Source organism: Pteropus alecto, unplaced genomic scaffold, assembly GCF_000325575.1.
Source record: "Pteropus alecto unplaced genomic scaffold, ASM32557v1 scaffold117, whole genome shotgun sequence".
Classification (NCBI taxonomy): domain Eukaryota; kingdom Metazoa; phylum Chordata; class Mammalia; order Chiroptera; family Pteropodidae; genus Pteropus; species Pteropus alecto.
The window spans coordinates 2,179,494-2,194,736 of NW_006440642.1; the positions used below are offsets into that span (position 1 = coordinate 2,179,494).

Consider the following 15,243-nt stretch of genomic DNA (forward strand, 5'->3'; position numbering starts at 1 on the left):
ATTATTTATGCCTCCAGCACCTGGTCTTCCTAGGTGGTCTCCCATCCAAGTACTAACCAGGTCCGACCCTGCTTAGCTTCTGATATTAGACATCAGGCTTGTTGAGGGTGGCATGGCCGTAGACCATGGACCTTGGCTCCACTGGGGCGCAGACCCAGGACCTTCTGCGTGTAAAGCAGACATGCTAACCACTACACTATGGAACCACGTTCTGACTTCTTTTTTAAGGATACATGCCTGGGAACTCGGGAACTACCATACCACCTCCATCTCCCACCCAGAAATAACTCCTAGGCCTCAGGAAGAGTACAAATTGTATGATGATCCTGGATCCCACCTTACCTTCAGGAGCCTCAGCAGGAGTTTTAGGGTCTGCCATTCATGTGACTCAGTTCTTTTTAAGTTGCTGACTCCATTCTCTCTCTACTCACCAAATTGTCTAATTCATAGCTTTTGCTGACTTAGTTTCTGCTTTCTCATAATAACTCTCGCTTGACCCTTTAAAGTTATTTTCTACATCATGACCCTCAGTCCCTCTCTCCAATTGCCAAGAGACTAACTGGCCAGCTTATCTTTTAACACCAGGTCTCATTTCAGGTTACCAAATAGTGTAGGGATTGGCTGTTCTTAGGGCAGGAGCCCACCCTGGCCCATTTGGTTGTGGTAGCGGGTTTGTGTGGAGCAGAAAATAGTTTTGTGGGCAGTTTCACTTAGACGTGAGCATGGGTGGCAACATATGTCTAGTATCCTGGGTTCCTTGTGTTCATAGCATTTCTCAATTTAGTTTATTGGAACAATTTTTTTTTACAGAGAGAAGAGTAAATGTGAATGAAATAGCCTGTCAGTATGCTTGTTCATGAAACAAGTGGCTATACAAATGAAGACAAAAACTTTTTACCCAAGAGTCAAAAGATATTGTATTTTTTTAAAGTTAGTTTATGTACTTGAGACTTTTCATATTTTTAATTGTAAGGATAAACTTTTTCCGAAATTTTCCAAATATGCACCATAGAAACTAAAGGGTCAAAAGTCACCTCAGTCGTTTTAGGAATGATGTAAGAGTTAAGTGTTGTTCATTTAAAAGAGGGTCAGGTAAGAGCACTGAGGAAAATTCAGTTGACTGAGTAGATGTAGTCTGTGCAGTGGTTCCCAGCTTTCTCATCAGCAATCATCTGGGAGCGTTTTCAAACAACAGCACTTTGGTTGAAAAAAAATTAAATAGAAGTGTCCCTCAGTTATTGTTTCAAATCCTTTAATATAATAGTTGATGATAATTAAGATGAAGGACCTCTATTGTTAATAGAATAAGGTAAAAGATAACCAAATTGAAATTCTGTGGCATGTCAATTTAGGATTATTAGAGGAATTCCTTGAAACCAGTGTGTGTGTGCATTAAAAAGAAAAAGGAGCACCTATAGAGTGTTCTAAAACTAGAAGGCAAAAGTGTATATATGGGACCAATTAGTAAAGAACAGACATTTCATTAGAGATGAGGTAAGAGGCTACAGCATAGAATGGCATTGTTTTGATGTGTTTTCATTATCTCACATTTCTGAGATGGCAGAAACCAACCACTGACAAGGCTTCCATGTCATTTCCCACCTGCCTGGCTCCTGCCCTGTTTTACCACCTTACCTCAGGTCGTGGGATGGAACTAGTGCCTGAAGAATTTGAGAAGGAAGACGTTCTCCCTGCCTCCTTGACTTCCCTAAGTACAAATATGGACAAGGTCTCTGTCACTGGGGCATCAGAACACCTTGGTTTTTCCTCTAGGCATTGGTCAGGGGAGGCAGAGACAAGGACTGGCAGGCAGGCCTCAGCATCCACAGGTGGACTGAAGGAGAAGGGCTGACAAGTACACAGTTTAAGGGAAAGCGAGTTTTCATTTATAATTTTTGTAGGTAGCAGGGTTTTTCATCAAACTGATTTTATAGTCTGACAACAAAACATCTTTCATTAAAGGGTCTACCTAAATGGCATTCAGGTATATGTAAAAATATAATTTATTGAAAACCTCCTCTGTCCCCAGCATAGGAATGAGCATGTATCTACAAAACTACTGATCCTCATACCAGCCTTACAAAGAGATAAGAGTTATCCCTAGTGTAGATTTTAGGAAACTGAAGCTTACAGAAGGTTAGATAAATAACCCAAAATATAGCTAATACGTCACTCAGAACCTAAGTCTAACTCCTTGGAATCCCGTGTATTTCTCTGAATCTTCTAATAACATGAAAATTCATATCTAAATCAACAAGTGACTAGCATTATAAATACTAAGTATGACACTATACCAAGTCAGCTTTTAAATTTTATAACTGTTACCTCTCATCCTGGTTTTTCTTTCCATCTTTTCAGTCTTCTGAATCTGCTTTACCTGCTGCTGCTTTAATTTGCAGTCCTCGTGTCTAACATAGAATATAGGACTATAAAGTCAAAGAAAATGAGTGTTTCATTTTGATGTTTCAAATTTTGAGTTTCCAAGTCTCTGTGACCACCCAATGAAGCTTATGTGTGCCTGTTTATATTTTAAAGGCAAGGCTGCAGTGGTGTTTGGGGCGTCCATACCACCCAGTGCACCTCCACAGGCACCCCATCCTCTAACCTACATACGTTCTCCCCCCATTTGCAGAGGAGGAAACAGGTTCAAAGAAGCAAAACAGACCAAAGGTCTGTTTGCAGAATTGAAACTGCCTTCCAGATGGACTACTATTTTATTTTCACAGCTACCCAGTTTCCACTGGTGCCCTTTAAAAATATAAAACAATAATACTACCAAGTTTATATTTATGGGAACAACTGGTTTTCAAAACACCAATATTTAATTTTTTTCCTTGCAGCAATTCAGTGTAGTGGGCATGAGGCCAGGTCTCCAGGCACTAAGTCTGTTAGTGGCTGAGCATTCAACTTCTAATCTTTGCTACCTTCCACGTGTTTTAAAAAGTATTTTCTCTTTCCTCATAAGCCTAACAATACAAAGATGTCTTTTAAAAGAAAAATGCTAAGACTTTATTCAAGATATATATCAGGCATTATAACAAAACAGCAGAACTTCAACCTTTGGAATACTGTGATTTTACACCCCTTTGATGCACAGTCCAGTATGCTATTTTATTACAGATCGTTCTATAGAGACTACAGAAACTAGGGAGAATATGCACGGTCGCAGTCCGGCATGTCAGCTGTTCGAGAATGAAACATATCCTTTACCATTTTAAATACTGTGCAAGATGAAGAACTAGGAAGGTGCTCAATGGTGGTCATGGTGAACAAGCACTGTTATCACAAACACACGGACAGTTTGCTACAGAGAACACACGTTTCAGAGACCAGCAAAACGAACAAGCTATTCACACAAAGCCAGGAGGGTTTATGACTAAACTTTCCAGTTTATAAGTACAACACCACATCTCACCACCTCAAACAGATCAGGTGCTCAATGGCAAATAAAAGTTATTACATGAAAATTACAGACTTTCAAGCTAGCATTTTGTAAACAGCCTAAGTCTGTATATCAGCAAATTAAAAACATTTAGTTATATCTTCTGGACAGAACACCACACCACTACATGTACACTTTGAGGCATTCACATTTTATCTCAGTCCTTACGCAAATATAACAGCTTGTTGGATAAGTAAACACGTTTTGCCAGAAATATGACAGCTGCTCTCAGTTGTACAGTGAGTGTTTTTAAGAGAGAAACCAACTCCCTAATCAACACGAAGGAAAAATAGTTACATTTACATTAAGACAGCAGTTTGGATAACTTCATATCTTTTAAATCTTGAATGAGAAGTAATACAGCATTTGAAAGTAGAGTGCTTCAAACTTGTTTTTGGCATAGTTGAGTGCAAACTTGATAGTCTGTACTTGTTAAAACTTTCCATTGTAAAATGGTGAAAATCTAGCTTGTTCACAATAGAATTTTAATCTCTGCTGCTATAGGCATGTGTTATTTTGGCAAAAGAAAAGTTGCTAAAAAGCTGCTTAAGTTAAGCTTTTTATGCACTTGTTTCTGATAATTCTGGGCACTCCCAACTAGCAGGTATATACATTTAAAGCATATATTTTCCCTCTGTCTGAAACTATTCCATGAACTTGAAGAAAACGATTTTTCTATCTTTCCTAAACAGGTTAGGTATTGGTGGGTGTGGGGCACAGACAATGAACAGACAGCTATTTGTCCTCTGAATCACAAATTTGCTTTTAGGTTTATTTTCCTAAATCTTTTTATAAATTACAAAGTCACCTTCAGAGTAACTGGGGGAAGAAGGGATTTAAATATGTACATCTGGTAACAATCAACTTCAAGTAGAACCCTTTGTGAGGTGGCTAAGATCCAGCCAATGTGTCATCAGCAAAGACCACTGATGTACTCGCGTAGCTCAGTAATGGAACAGTCTAATTGGGCCTGTTTACAACTGGTTGACAGTAAGTTCTTTGTGGTATGTAACACTAATTCTCTAGTCTTCAGGGCATATCTAAGAACAAACACAATCCAAATATTATAAATAACTGGGTTGTAACCACTGCATGCAGTACACTGAAAGAAAATACCAACTCTTAAGCACAAATACACAGTCCTACATTTAAGCTCTGCTCTCCAAGGGTAAAGCAGCTACCTTGAACCTATTTAAACCAGATTTGTCTTTTCTGACAAATTCTCAATCCAAGTAGGGAGTCCCCTTGGGTAGTACTTTATTCTCCAAGCAATACGGGCGTGTGTAAAACGCCCATTAAGACTTGGAGTGCCCGTGAGCGTGCGACTTTCCTCTCACATTCTGCATAAGCCAGGAAGAGAACAGAAAGGCAAAAGACATGAGCCACAGCTGCCCATGGAGCTGAACAGCAAGTCATATCCATAAAGATCTCAACCTCTAAAACCTTTCTAGAACCCAGCATTTTGATTGTTACACAGGTGTCTCAAATGTATTTTTACAGTATATCTGAAACAGCGTAGTTCTAGGTTTTGTTTTAATTTGGTTCAGTCATTGGTTTTTGCTTAGTGTTCTCTGAAAGAAGGTGCTCAGATTGTAGGCTCCTCCACCTGGAGAGATTAGTCACAGCACAGGTTACTATGAAGGAGAAACAAGTCATTTGTCAAGAACTTTGGAAGCTCTCAACAACAACAGCTCTGCGAGTCCGCATCCCTGAGCAGCTTTACCAAGGGGGAGCCAACTGCCTGTGGCAAATGGTAACCCCGGAAAGAACTCAGGAGCTCAACCTGAATCCAAGGGGAAAACAAGCTTCCTGTGATTCTTTTATTCTAGGCTGTGCCCCTAACCTCATTACAGTCACCTGTCACTAAAATATTGTCTCTCTTCATTCTAAACCTCTGATACACTGAAGTTTATGGACCATCGTCCTGTAGGAAAAGGGATAATTTACTGGAGTTGTATTTGGAAGCTTTACAAGCACATCTAAGACATTCTCTAGAATCGAAAAATTTTTACCCTTCTGTTTCGGCAGTTTTCTTATATTATCAGAATCTCTGGCAGCCCTTGCAAGTTCATTATATTAAGCCAAAAGCCATAAATATGTACACTGTAGTCCAAAGTATTAGTACCAAGAACAAAAAAAGTTTTAAAAAATTGATTTGTTTGCATTTACAGGACTAAAAAGGAAATATGCAACAAATAAATTACAAATGTACATCTCAATAGTGTGGGGGTCATTCTTTTATGTTTCTAAAAACACACTGCTATCTGTAATGACAATCCAATTGTGGAAATCACACCTCCCCCCACTCACTACCTTCCCTTTAGCCTCTCCCCAGCAAAATAAAGGGAAAAACAAGTATCTTAAAAGTGGAAGAGGGGAGAGAGAAAAAAGGCCAAGTCTGTGAGGCTGCACACTCAAAGCACACCAGCTTGCAGATTTCTGTTTTTTTGAATAGCTCTTTTAAGGCAGAGAAGAAACATTCTGTGTATCCGGTGCTGTTGGCTCATCTCACTCACGTGGTTTCAGTGGCGGAGGATGAGGTACTTTTCTTCCTGAAGCGAGATCGAAGGATTCTAGGCGGTGCCTGCCAGAGAAAACAGAAAAAGGCATCCTTCAATTTGGCATAAACATAGAGTCTTGAGGACAGCACCTGAACGGGTTTGTGTTGAGATATCTAGTTCCTTTGGCTAAATGCACATGTGTGTGACACAGCTGGCTGGGGCTGGGGGCTCACTGAGTATCCACAATAGAATCAGTCACTTCCCAAGCATTTCCAAGAAGCTGAGCCAACAGAGGTCCGTGCCTTCCTCTTCGTGCTCTCCTAAGTCCCTGGGTCTCTGAGTGAATGGCTGCGCAGGATGGCTAGTCTTTCTTGTTTCTGCCTCAGAGCAAAATGATCTTGACAAGTGACTCAGCTGAGAGAAATGCCTCCTCATCTCTTCCCTTTGTTATTTCCTTTGGGAACTGGTCTCGTGTTTCTTGGTACATGCTTAAAAATTTCCGTAACCTAATTTCCAGTTCTCTTTCTAGATGTGAAATCCTTTAATGCACAGCAAACCATACAACAAAGAGAAACATTGTCTTGAAATAGAAAGGGTTTTCTCCTAGCATAGCACTCAAAGGGATTCACACGAGGGGCCCAACCTATCCTCAACCCATGTTTCTGTCCACTCCTCTGTACTCAACTTCTTTATCTACATCAGGGGTTCCCAACCCTAGGGCCAGGGACCAGTACCAGTCAGTGGTCTGTTAGGAATCGGGCCACATAGCAGGAGGTGAGTGGCAGGTGAGTGAAGCTTCATTTGTATTTGCAGCTGCTCCCCAACACTAGCATCACCGGCTCAGCTCCACCTCAGACCATCAGGCATTAGATTCTCATAGCACCGGTCCCTGGTGCCAAAAAAGGTTGGAGACCACTGATCTATATAACACTGTCCTTTCATACCTCTATTCCTTCTGACTAGAAGCCCTTCTTCCCTTTTCTGTCTTGCTATTTCTAGTCCTCTGTGTGACCCAGCTCAGGTCGCTCCTGAGTGCCTTGTACTCCCAAGGCCCAGTCACACACAACTAGGATTGTCATCTCCTTTGTTCTCATGGTTTGCACATTAGAGGACATAGGAGGACTCTGCACCCATGGCAGGTGTGCTTGTTTCCCCCATCCACTTCCTGAGGACAGGTCCAAGTGCACCATCATTTACCAGTGCTGCTCAGTGACCAGCAGGCACACAGGGTAGGTGGTGGGATTGGGGTGGGGAGAAGGGACAGAAGGCCCAGGCATTCCACATCCTGAGTCTTCACACTATACCTTTACAACTAGGAAATGTTTATCAGCCATCTCTGGACAGAGAATAATAGAAGAATCAGTGAACCTACGCCAATCAGTAACCTGCCTCAAGCTATTTAACAGTAAAGCAGCTTGTGGAGCTTTAAGAAACAAAACCATATGGCACAACCCATCAGGCCCTACAATGATTTTGGCACTTTCCTCACCAGCCCTCTCCCCATCTTGGAGCTGCCCAGGCAGTAATGGACTCCTCGAGCAATTTCCATGCCCAGAACAACTTTTACCAAAACCTGTAACTTCAAAAGTACCCCCCAAGTGCCCTACCTCAGGAAGGAATCTTATGGCCGTAGGTACATTGAGGTGCTAATAACTACAGTCCTAGGGTGAACAGCGACTACAGGTCACTATGTTTGTGTAGGGGACTCTTTCAATACATTTCCTCATCTGGGCCTCCTGGGGTCACAGTATTCAGCAGATAGGGAATAGGAGAGGTGACATAAGGGGGTAGAAAGGAAGACTCTGGGGTCCCCCAAATCTCCTGGCCCCACACCTAATCCCAAGGCTGGTGACGTCCTACTCACATCACAGAGCAAGGCCCGTAAGGCTCTAGGCTTGACCCTCCTGCTGCAAAACTTTATCTACATTTATAACTGGCAATAGTACATATATCCAGTGTATTGTTTTGGGTGATTTTAAAGAGTTGTGCCCTTTTAATAACATTTTCTGAGTATCTATTTTGCACCAGGCACTATGTGTCTTGGAGATGCAATAATAAACAAGCTTATTTATAAAACCTTGTCAAATAACACATTCTGAGTTTTTCATTCCCCCCAACACTCATCTGGGTTGCTTTTCACTCACATATCTTAGGTTAGTAGTTAATTTTTTTTTTATTTAAACACTATATCCCATCTCATATTTCTAAATAAAATTAGTAGAGTCTTTTTTGCCCCTAGGCAGTTAGCTGGATGCTACCCAGGGCTTGCCCTTTCTTTTGATGGAGGGAGATCGCCCCACCTCAGGCACTCAGGGGATCCTGGGTGCCCGAGAGGTGTTGCTCCCAGAACCCGCAGATCTCCAGGGTGAAGCCCTTGTGCAAACACATGCTCCAAGCCACGGGCCCAGACGCCGCCGTGTACCTCCAGGGGGAACTCCGTCTTTCGCAGTGTCTTATACTTGTACATGAAATCCAGCAGGTCTTCCTCCTCCTCGTCAGAAAACGCCAGTGGGTTTTGGACCTGGTGGGGCTCCCATGCCTTCACACCACCCTCATTCACATCTCCCTCAACCACTTAATGTCCATTTACAATCTACACAGAGGAGACAAAGTATATCAAGGAGGGGTCAGTGTAGAACGGAGCAAGGAAGGGCAGGCAACGGCAAGGTTAGGCACACAGCACGAAAAGCCAGGCCTGTTAGGACAGCTGAGGTCCCTCTGTCTGAAAAAGCAGCCAGTATCCTCTGGGGATCCTGCACATGGATCCGGGATTATGAGGGTACAACTGTGAGACTGGCCACAGGGAAGGGGGCATACATGCTTTCGTGGAAGAAGAAAGATGCTGTTTAACTGAGATGTGTCAAACCCTGCAGCTTAGACCTGTGACCACACCAGAAAAATGCTGGGAGAAGGGGAGGGCGGGGAATCTTCTCTAGAAAGGAGAGTGACAGTGATTTCAAGAGAAGAATAGAACAGTTTTCTCTATTTTGTATACAAGCACTGTTGACAGTGCATTACACTTGCATATTCAGCTCAAAGCACTGTTTAAGAGACAGGATATAAAATGTCAGGAAGCCTCAAAGAGAACCTTAAGCAAAATTATGTAGATTCTTCATTTCGAAGTCTGAGTCCTAGAGAAGCAACTAGCCTAGTAGAAGGAGAATCTAGTCCCTCCCCTCAAAAATGACGGCAAGATTCCTGTTTTAGTCTTCCTTGACTAATACACAGGAAAAGCTCCAGAATTAATGACACGAATCACTGAATGCACAGTAATTTTTTTTAAAATGGTCAATGCTGAGCATATTTCATGTCATCTAGCCAGATAGTCTTATCTTAGTCATATATTTCCTACCCATACCCAGCCTATCTGACACCCATAGACATATCTTTCTATATAAATTATTTTTACCTAGAATCACATGGTGAAGAGCCAGGGGGGACTCAGAGCATCTGGTCCAACCGCTCTGAGGCCTACAGATAGAAACCGAGTTCTTTCTGGGACAGCCTTATACTGCTCCTAAAAATGTGTTCAACCATCAAATGTGTTCTCTCCATCAAAAGGGGACTTGCTAGACTATAAAAGCACCAGGTGTGGGTTAAGTAAAACTAACAACCAAACCTTCATCTTGAGCAACCTTCCCAGTTATCGCTGCTGTGCTCCCCAACAGCCAGAGGGAGGCAGCATGAGAGCACAGTTGTCTTAACCACGAATTTCAACGCTAAATTGTAGGCTGCGAGTGACCTCAGAAAGCATCCGAGTAAGGGCCAAGCCGAGATCATTAACCTTCCTTTGATTATTTTTTCTGTGTATCCCCAGCCTGTTTACTCTGGGTTTAGCTTATCCTCTGGTCTCATCCCTACCCAAATCAGGTGCACCCTGTGGACTAATGAACACAAAAGATTGGCAACCCCAGAGAGGTCTCCCCAAATACTCTGGCCCTCCCAGGCCTCTCCACTCCCTCACTCTGACACCGCTCAGACTCAGTACCACAGGGCTTGTACCGTCTGCCCTGGTTCTCATGTCAGTCTCATTGCCTCAGCCCAACAGGAAGCATCCCGAACGTGGCAGATTCTTCCTTGGTCACTCTGAGCACTTGACCCAGGGCTTAGCATGCAGTTGGCCACTCGGCCACTGAACTCATTTTAGAGAGCTCAGCTCTTGTCCCGAAGCAGAGCTCGATTCTCATCCATAAGGAAATTTTGTCTGGGCACAGATACTTCCTGCCTGAGGGAGTTAAAAAAGACAGAAGCCCTCAGACCAGGGCAGAAACTGCAGAAGCAGCCTGACCAGCTCAGGCCCAGCCAGAAGCCCTGCATCCTAGGAGCAGGCCTGGGGAATGGTTTGAGTCTGTGCCTCTGCACATGCAGTTGCCTCTAAATCCAGGTCCAGGGCTTTCCCCGTACTGATCATTCTGGGGTTCCAAAGGCAGTCCAGAGTCACCACTAGATCCTCAGGTACTAAACACTTCAGTCCGCTCACCGAGTCTGGATTCACTGAGACTGAGCAATGAACTCGCACATTACCAAAATCATCATCATCATCATCATCATCATCATCATCATCATCCCCACCACCTCTACCTCAGGACTAAAACCAAAATGGCTTTGAGTCTGTTCTCCACTGCACACATGAGCACAGGCTAAAGGGTAGGAAAGAAGTGCCCCTCTGGCCCACTAGGAATGATGGTTCAAGGGGAACCTAGATATCCAGATAGGAATAGAAAACAAGCATTCAATTCGGCATAGGCTGGGAGCAAACGAGGCTGGTATGGGCAGCTCAGGGGACCAGAATTAACCTCAGATGGAAGCCACAGAGAGAGCTTACTAAAGAGAGAGGAACCCTACTGATCAATATGTTTGCTGAGGGTTTCCACCAAGGATGTTGTTTGTAATCTCTTGCTTTACTCTCAGGACCCATGAGAATAAACATTTGAACAAGCTAAGCCACTGAGCCTCTGGTTGGCTATTGTGTTGTGACACTGAATCTCTTGACTGTGTTTCCTTCTTTGCATTGGCTGAAAGGTCACCCAGCCTCTTTGACAGTGCACAACTTTACGGCATGCATTTAAAATTTTCTTCTCACCTCTTCCTCTATCTCACCTGCCTATTCCTTTTCTCCCAAACTTCATTATTCTTACTTTGGTTTGATCTATCATCTGTATTTCTGCAGGGGACTGAAATCCTTTTAGGAACAGGGAATACTATAAATAAATAAACACCACAGAACAAGGTCCCACTAAGATGGGCACCAAGATGAAGATGAGGATGGGTGGCTGAGCAGGGTGTTGCTACCCACATCTGAATATTCGGATGGCTCCTGGAGACAACTTGTAGGGGAGGAGTGTCTCTTATGGAAAGTCATGGCCACAAGAACCACCTCCAAACTTCAGGTGATGGCATCCAGGGCCTTGTGCCTGCAGAGCTGCCACCATAGTGCCTGAGGCTGGGGGCAAGGGGGACTCGAGGAAAGGGCAGGGGCTCCTCTTATTTTCCATAGCAGGGGAGTGAGTGTGTGGCCCTGGCTGACATTCTGTATTAGCAAACATGTCTGCACGACTACTGCAGGCTGGGAAGCAGCTCCATCTCTTTTCTCTGTGAGGAGGGCAGGGAGGGAGAAACTGGCAGAGACTCCTAGCCCTGAAAGACCCAGCGGATCCAACGGCACTGAGCCCTAAGGACCCCTACCCCAGCAGACAGCAGAACAAGCCCTGGGTTAGTAAACACATTCCACACAGCACACGTGAGCAGGAGCATTAACAGAAGTCAGCAAATGTGTCTGGAAAAGAGCACACCCATCTGGAACACTTACATCCAGGTCCAACAGTCACCGAGGAGAAAGAAAAGAATATTCTATTAGGGCAGGGTCATTGGAGATGAAACACACACCTGTGTGAGCATGCAGGTACATGCATATGAACAGGCACACACACTTGCTTCTCACACTCTAAACCTTGGACAGCTCCTGCTGCTGTCAGAGGAAATACACAGCCCAGGCCACACTCAAGTCAAACACCTCCCCATCCCCAATTGAGAGAGTAAACAGAGATGACTTTGTTTTTTAAAACAATGTTCTACACACTTGATTTAAAACATACGCACACAAACACACATACAGAAAAAAAATCTGTGACTCATTCCAAGCAGTAGTACAGAGTTCAGTTCTATATTACAACAAGGTAGGAAGAGAGAAAAGATGGGGAAAAGGGAAGTAGGGCCAGGAAAGAGAGAATAGAAACAGAGAAAAGGAGCATGCAGGAAATAACAGGGAGTCGACTGATGGCGGGGGTGGGGCGGGGCGGGAATGAAGGAGAACTGGGGAGAGAATGCTCTCTTGCAATCTGAGATCAGATGAAAATCAGTTCAGGAGACCAGGAGAGCCTCCTGACCAAAGCATCTGTGACTCCCTGAAATCCTCTCTCAGGGCACCACTGCCTGACAGTTGACCTCCAGCCCCAGGTTTGAGACAAACCTCCCCCAACACCACCTGTTGACACTTAGCACCCAGCATCATTCAATGCAAAGATGGTCAGATCTGTAAGGGCCCCTAGGGCATCTTAGCCCAACTCCACCATTTTGCAGAGGGGGCTGAAGCCTGAGAGTGGAGGGACTCTCCCACGCCCACAGAGGGAAGTAGTATAGATGAATCAACTGCCAGTTCCTTGCAAGCAGACCTTAGGGGCAGGAAAGAACTCCAGAGCACTGGGTGTTAAGAGGGCACAAAAAAGGGAGGCTAGGTTGAAAGGCTCCAGATCACAACTTGGGCAGGGCTACCCCAGCCTGAGGCTTCCTCTGAGCCTCACCTGCTGCCCTTTCCCCAATAAACTGCCCTTGTGCTGGCAGCTCCCTGGGAGAGCAAATGCTACTAAATTCCTAGAGTCAACTGCAATTCTATTTGCATGCACTGGAAATGCAGCTTCTGATTATGAAACCACCAGGTGTCATGGGAGGTGAGGGATTCCCAGAGAGAGGCGCAGAATAGTTCCATGAGGAAAGAATGGAGGAGAAGGCAGTTTTACTCTCCCTGGTCCTCCAAATGACAATATCTCAGAATTAAGAGGCTTTCTGAATGGCTCACGGAATTTACAAACTCAAAATTTTAAAGGGTGAATTGATTGATAGAAATAACAGCAGTTGCCTGAGGCCACTGGGACTGCTTGGTTGTTCCCCATGAACTAGTATATCCACAAGGCCAAAGTTAGCTCCTAGTGCTGGAAGTAGCTGCATGCAGCCCTTCTCTCCCTCCCTCCCCACCTTCCATCCTTCCTTTCTTTCTTTGGATATAATTGACAGATAATATTGTATTCATTTTTGGTGTATAACTTAATAATTATATATATATACACCCTTATGATTCTGATGTGGATCAGGAGCTCCCCAAGGGACACATGGCTAGGAAGATGGCCTCCATTGTCCCGTTGCTTAGTTCACAATGAGCTATGGCCTCCCAAACCTCCGAGTCTTCTATAGACCTTAGAAATCCTTTGCATTAAGAAGCCTCAAAAGTGGAGAAATAATGAGAAAACAGGACTCTTCTTATAACTCAGTTTCACATCCTTCTTCTCTTTACCTATGTGGGAGGGGTATGCCATGCCATCAGGGTTGGTGGCACAGGCAGCAATAGGCACTGTGCGTACCTTCCCCTCACACCAGCAGGCAGCTGTAGGCCAGGGTGGCCCCTCTTGCCTTCTAAGCCAAAGCCAGCTCTCTCATGTAGGGAGCACTTCACAGGGATGAAAGGCAGGCTAGCTTGGTCCAGCACCATCGTTAGTCCCTCAAGTGTCCAGTTAGGGTTAGGGAAATAGCAGGTCAGGACAGATCAAAATGGCCAACTGTGGGGTAGCCATGGCTCTACCAAGCTGTCACTCACCCACAGGGAGGGCAGCAGCAGGAGTCTGTGCAAGACTAGGAGACCCCAGGCTTATCCCCTCTCCCTGAGGTTTCCTAGCTGCTCTGGGCTATAATCATCAACATTATCCTTCAAAACACTCTCCCACAGCTAATTTCACAACAGCACGGTGAGGAGGAAGTGGGGATCTCTAGCTCTCTTTTAAGATAAGGCTCAGCTGCTTCAAAACACTCTCCCACAGCCAATTTCACAACAGGTGAGGAGGAAGTAGGGATCTCTAGCTCTCTTTTAAGATAAGGCTCAGCTGAGGTTCAGCGTGGTTAGAAAATCCACAGGTGGCTACACAGCTAGTAAGTGGCAAAGCAGGACCAGGGCTCCCTGGTGACAGCAGGACCAAAACCTTGGAACTGCCGGGCTACGTCACTGCTGAAGCCGTGGATAAGTTCCTGTGTCCTCATCACCCACGGCACAAGGAAACATGACTCTCATTTTAAAATATCCCCACACATTCTTTGCTACTTCTCCCTCCATGAGGTGGAGATTAATTCCCCTTTCCTCCCCTGAGTATGGGCTGGACTTAATGACTCACTTCCAACAAACATTAACAAGGCAGAAGTGGTGTGTGACTCCAGAGACTGAGTCCTAACAGGTACCATGACTTCGCACATGCACATGCCCTCTCTCTCTCTCTTTCTGATCATTCACTCTGGGTGAAGCTAGTTGCCATGTTGTTAGGATGCTCAAGCAACCCTAGAGAGGCCCATGTGGTAAGGAACTGAGGCCTCCGGCCAATAGCTATTAGGGAGACATCTTGGAAGTGGATCCGCCAGGCTCAGTCAAGCCTTCAGATAACTGCAGCCCTGGCTGACATCTTGACTACAACTCTTGAGAAACCTGAGCCCGAACTACCTGAGTAAGCTGTTACCAAATTCCTGGCCTGACGATACTCTAAGGTAATACAGGTTTGCTATTTTAAGGAGTTAACCTCCTGAGCCCTCCCCGCCAGACCATGCAGCTGAAAGGGAGCCCCAAAGTCAGGTGACAGCTCATGGTTAGAACCTCTTCTAGAGGCAGGAGTCCAGCACGCTGCAGAGAGGCTGGCTGCTTACTCACCTTTCCGGGTCCTGCAGGTAGAGCAGCAGGTACACACTGTAGGGATGGGACACCATCAGTGACATCCCCTACTTGACAGGAATCAGCCCCAGGAAAACAGGAAGGGCCCAGTGAAGTGTGGGATCTCAGTGTGTTCAATATAGAGGTCCCAGGAATGTGGGTCTCTGTAGAGACACCAAGGTGGGAGAGGGGACCGTTCCAGATTCAGCTTCTTCTTGGGTGCTAGAAAATGCCCCTGCCTGGCCCACGGACGTCAGTCCTTGTATCCCGCAGCCCTAAGGAAGGTGGGGGTTGGGGTCAAAGTTTCCTCTGGGAAGTAACTCCAACCATCTCGAGAGGCT

The 15,243-nt window shown here is 44.9% G+C and overlaps 1 protein-coding gene and 1 pseudogene across 1 annotated transcript in view; both read right to left on the reverse strand.

Annotated features, from left to right (window-relative positions):
* Positions 1-8: 8 nt before the first annotated feature.
* LOC112484561 lies at positions 9-124 on the reverse strand (annotated as a pseudogene).
* A 4,443-nt stretch (positions 125-4,567) lies between these two features.
* REEP1 (receptor accessory protein 1) overlaps positions 4,568-15,243 on the reverse strand; it is a 60,673-nt gene continuing 49,997 nt past the window's right edge. Inside the window, exon 7 of the mRNA XM_006917728.3 lies at positions 4,568-6,026. Coding sequence (XP_006917790.2) covers positions 6,016-6,026 — 11 coding nt within the window. The 3' untranslated portion in view covers positions 4,568-6,015. The remainder of the gene's footprint in view (positions 6,027-15,243) is intronic.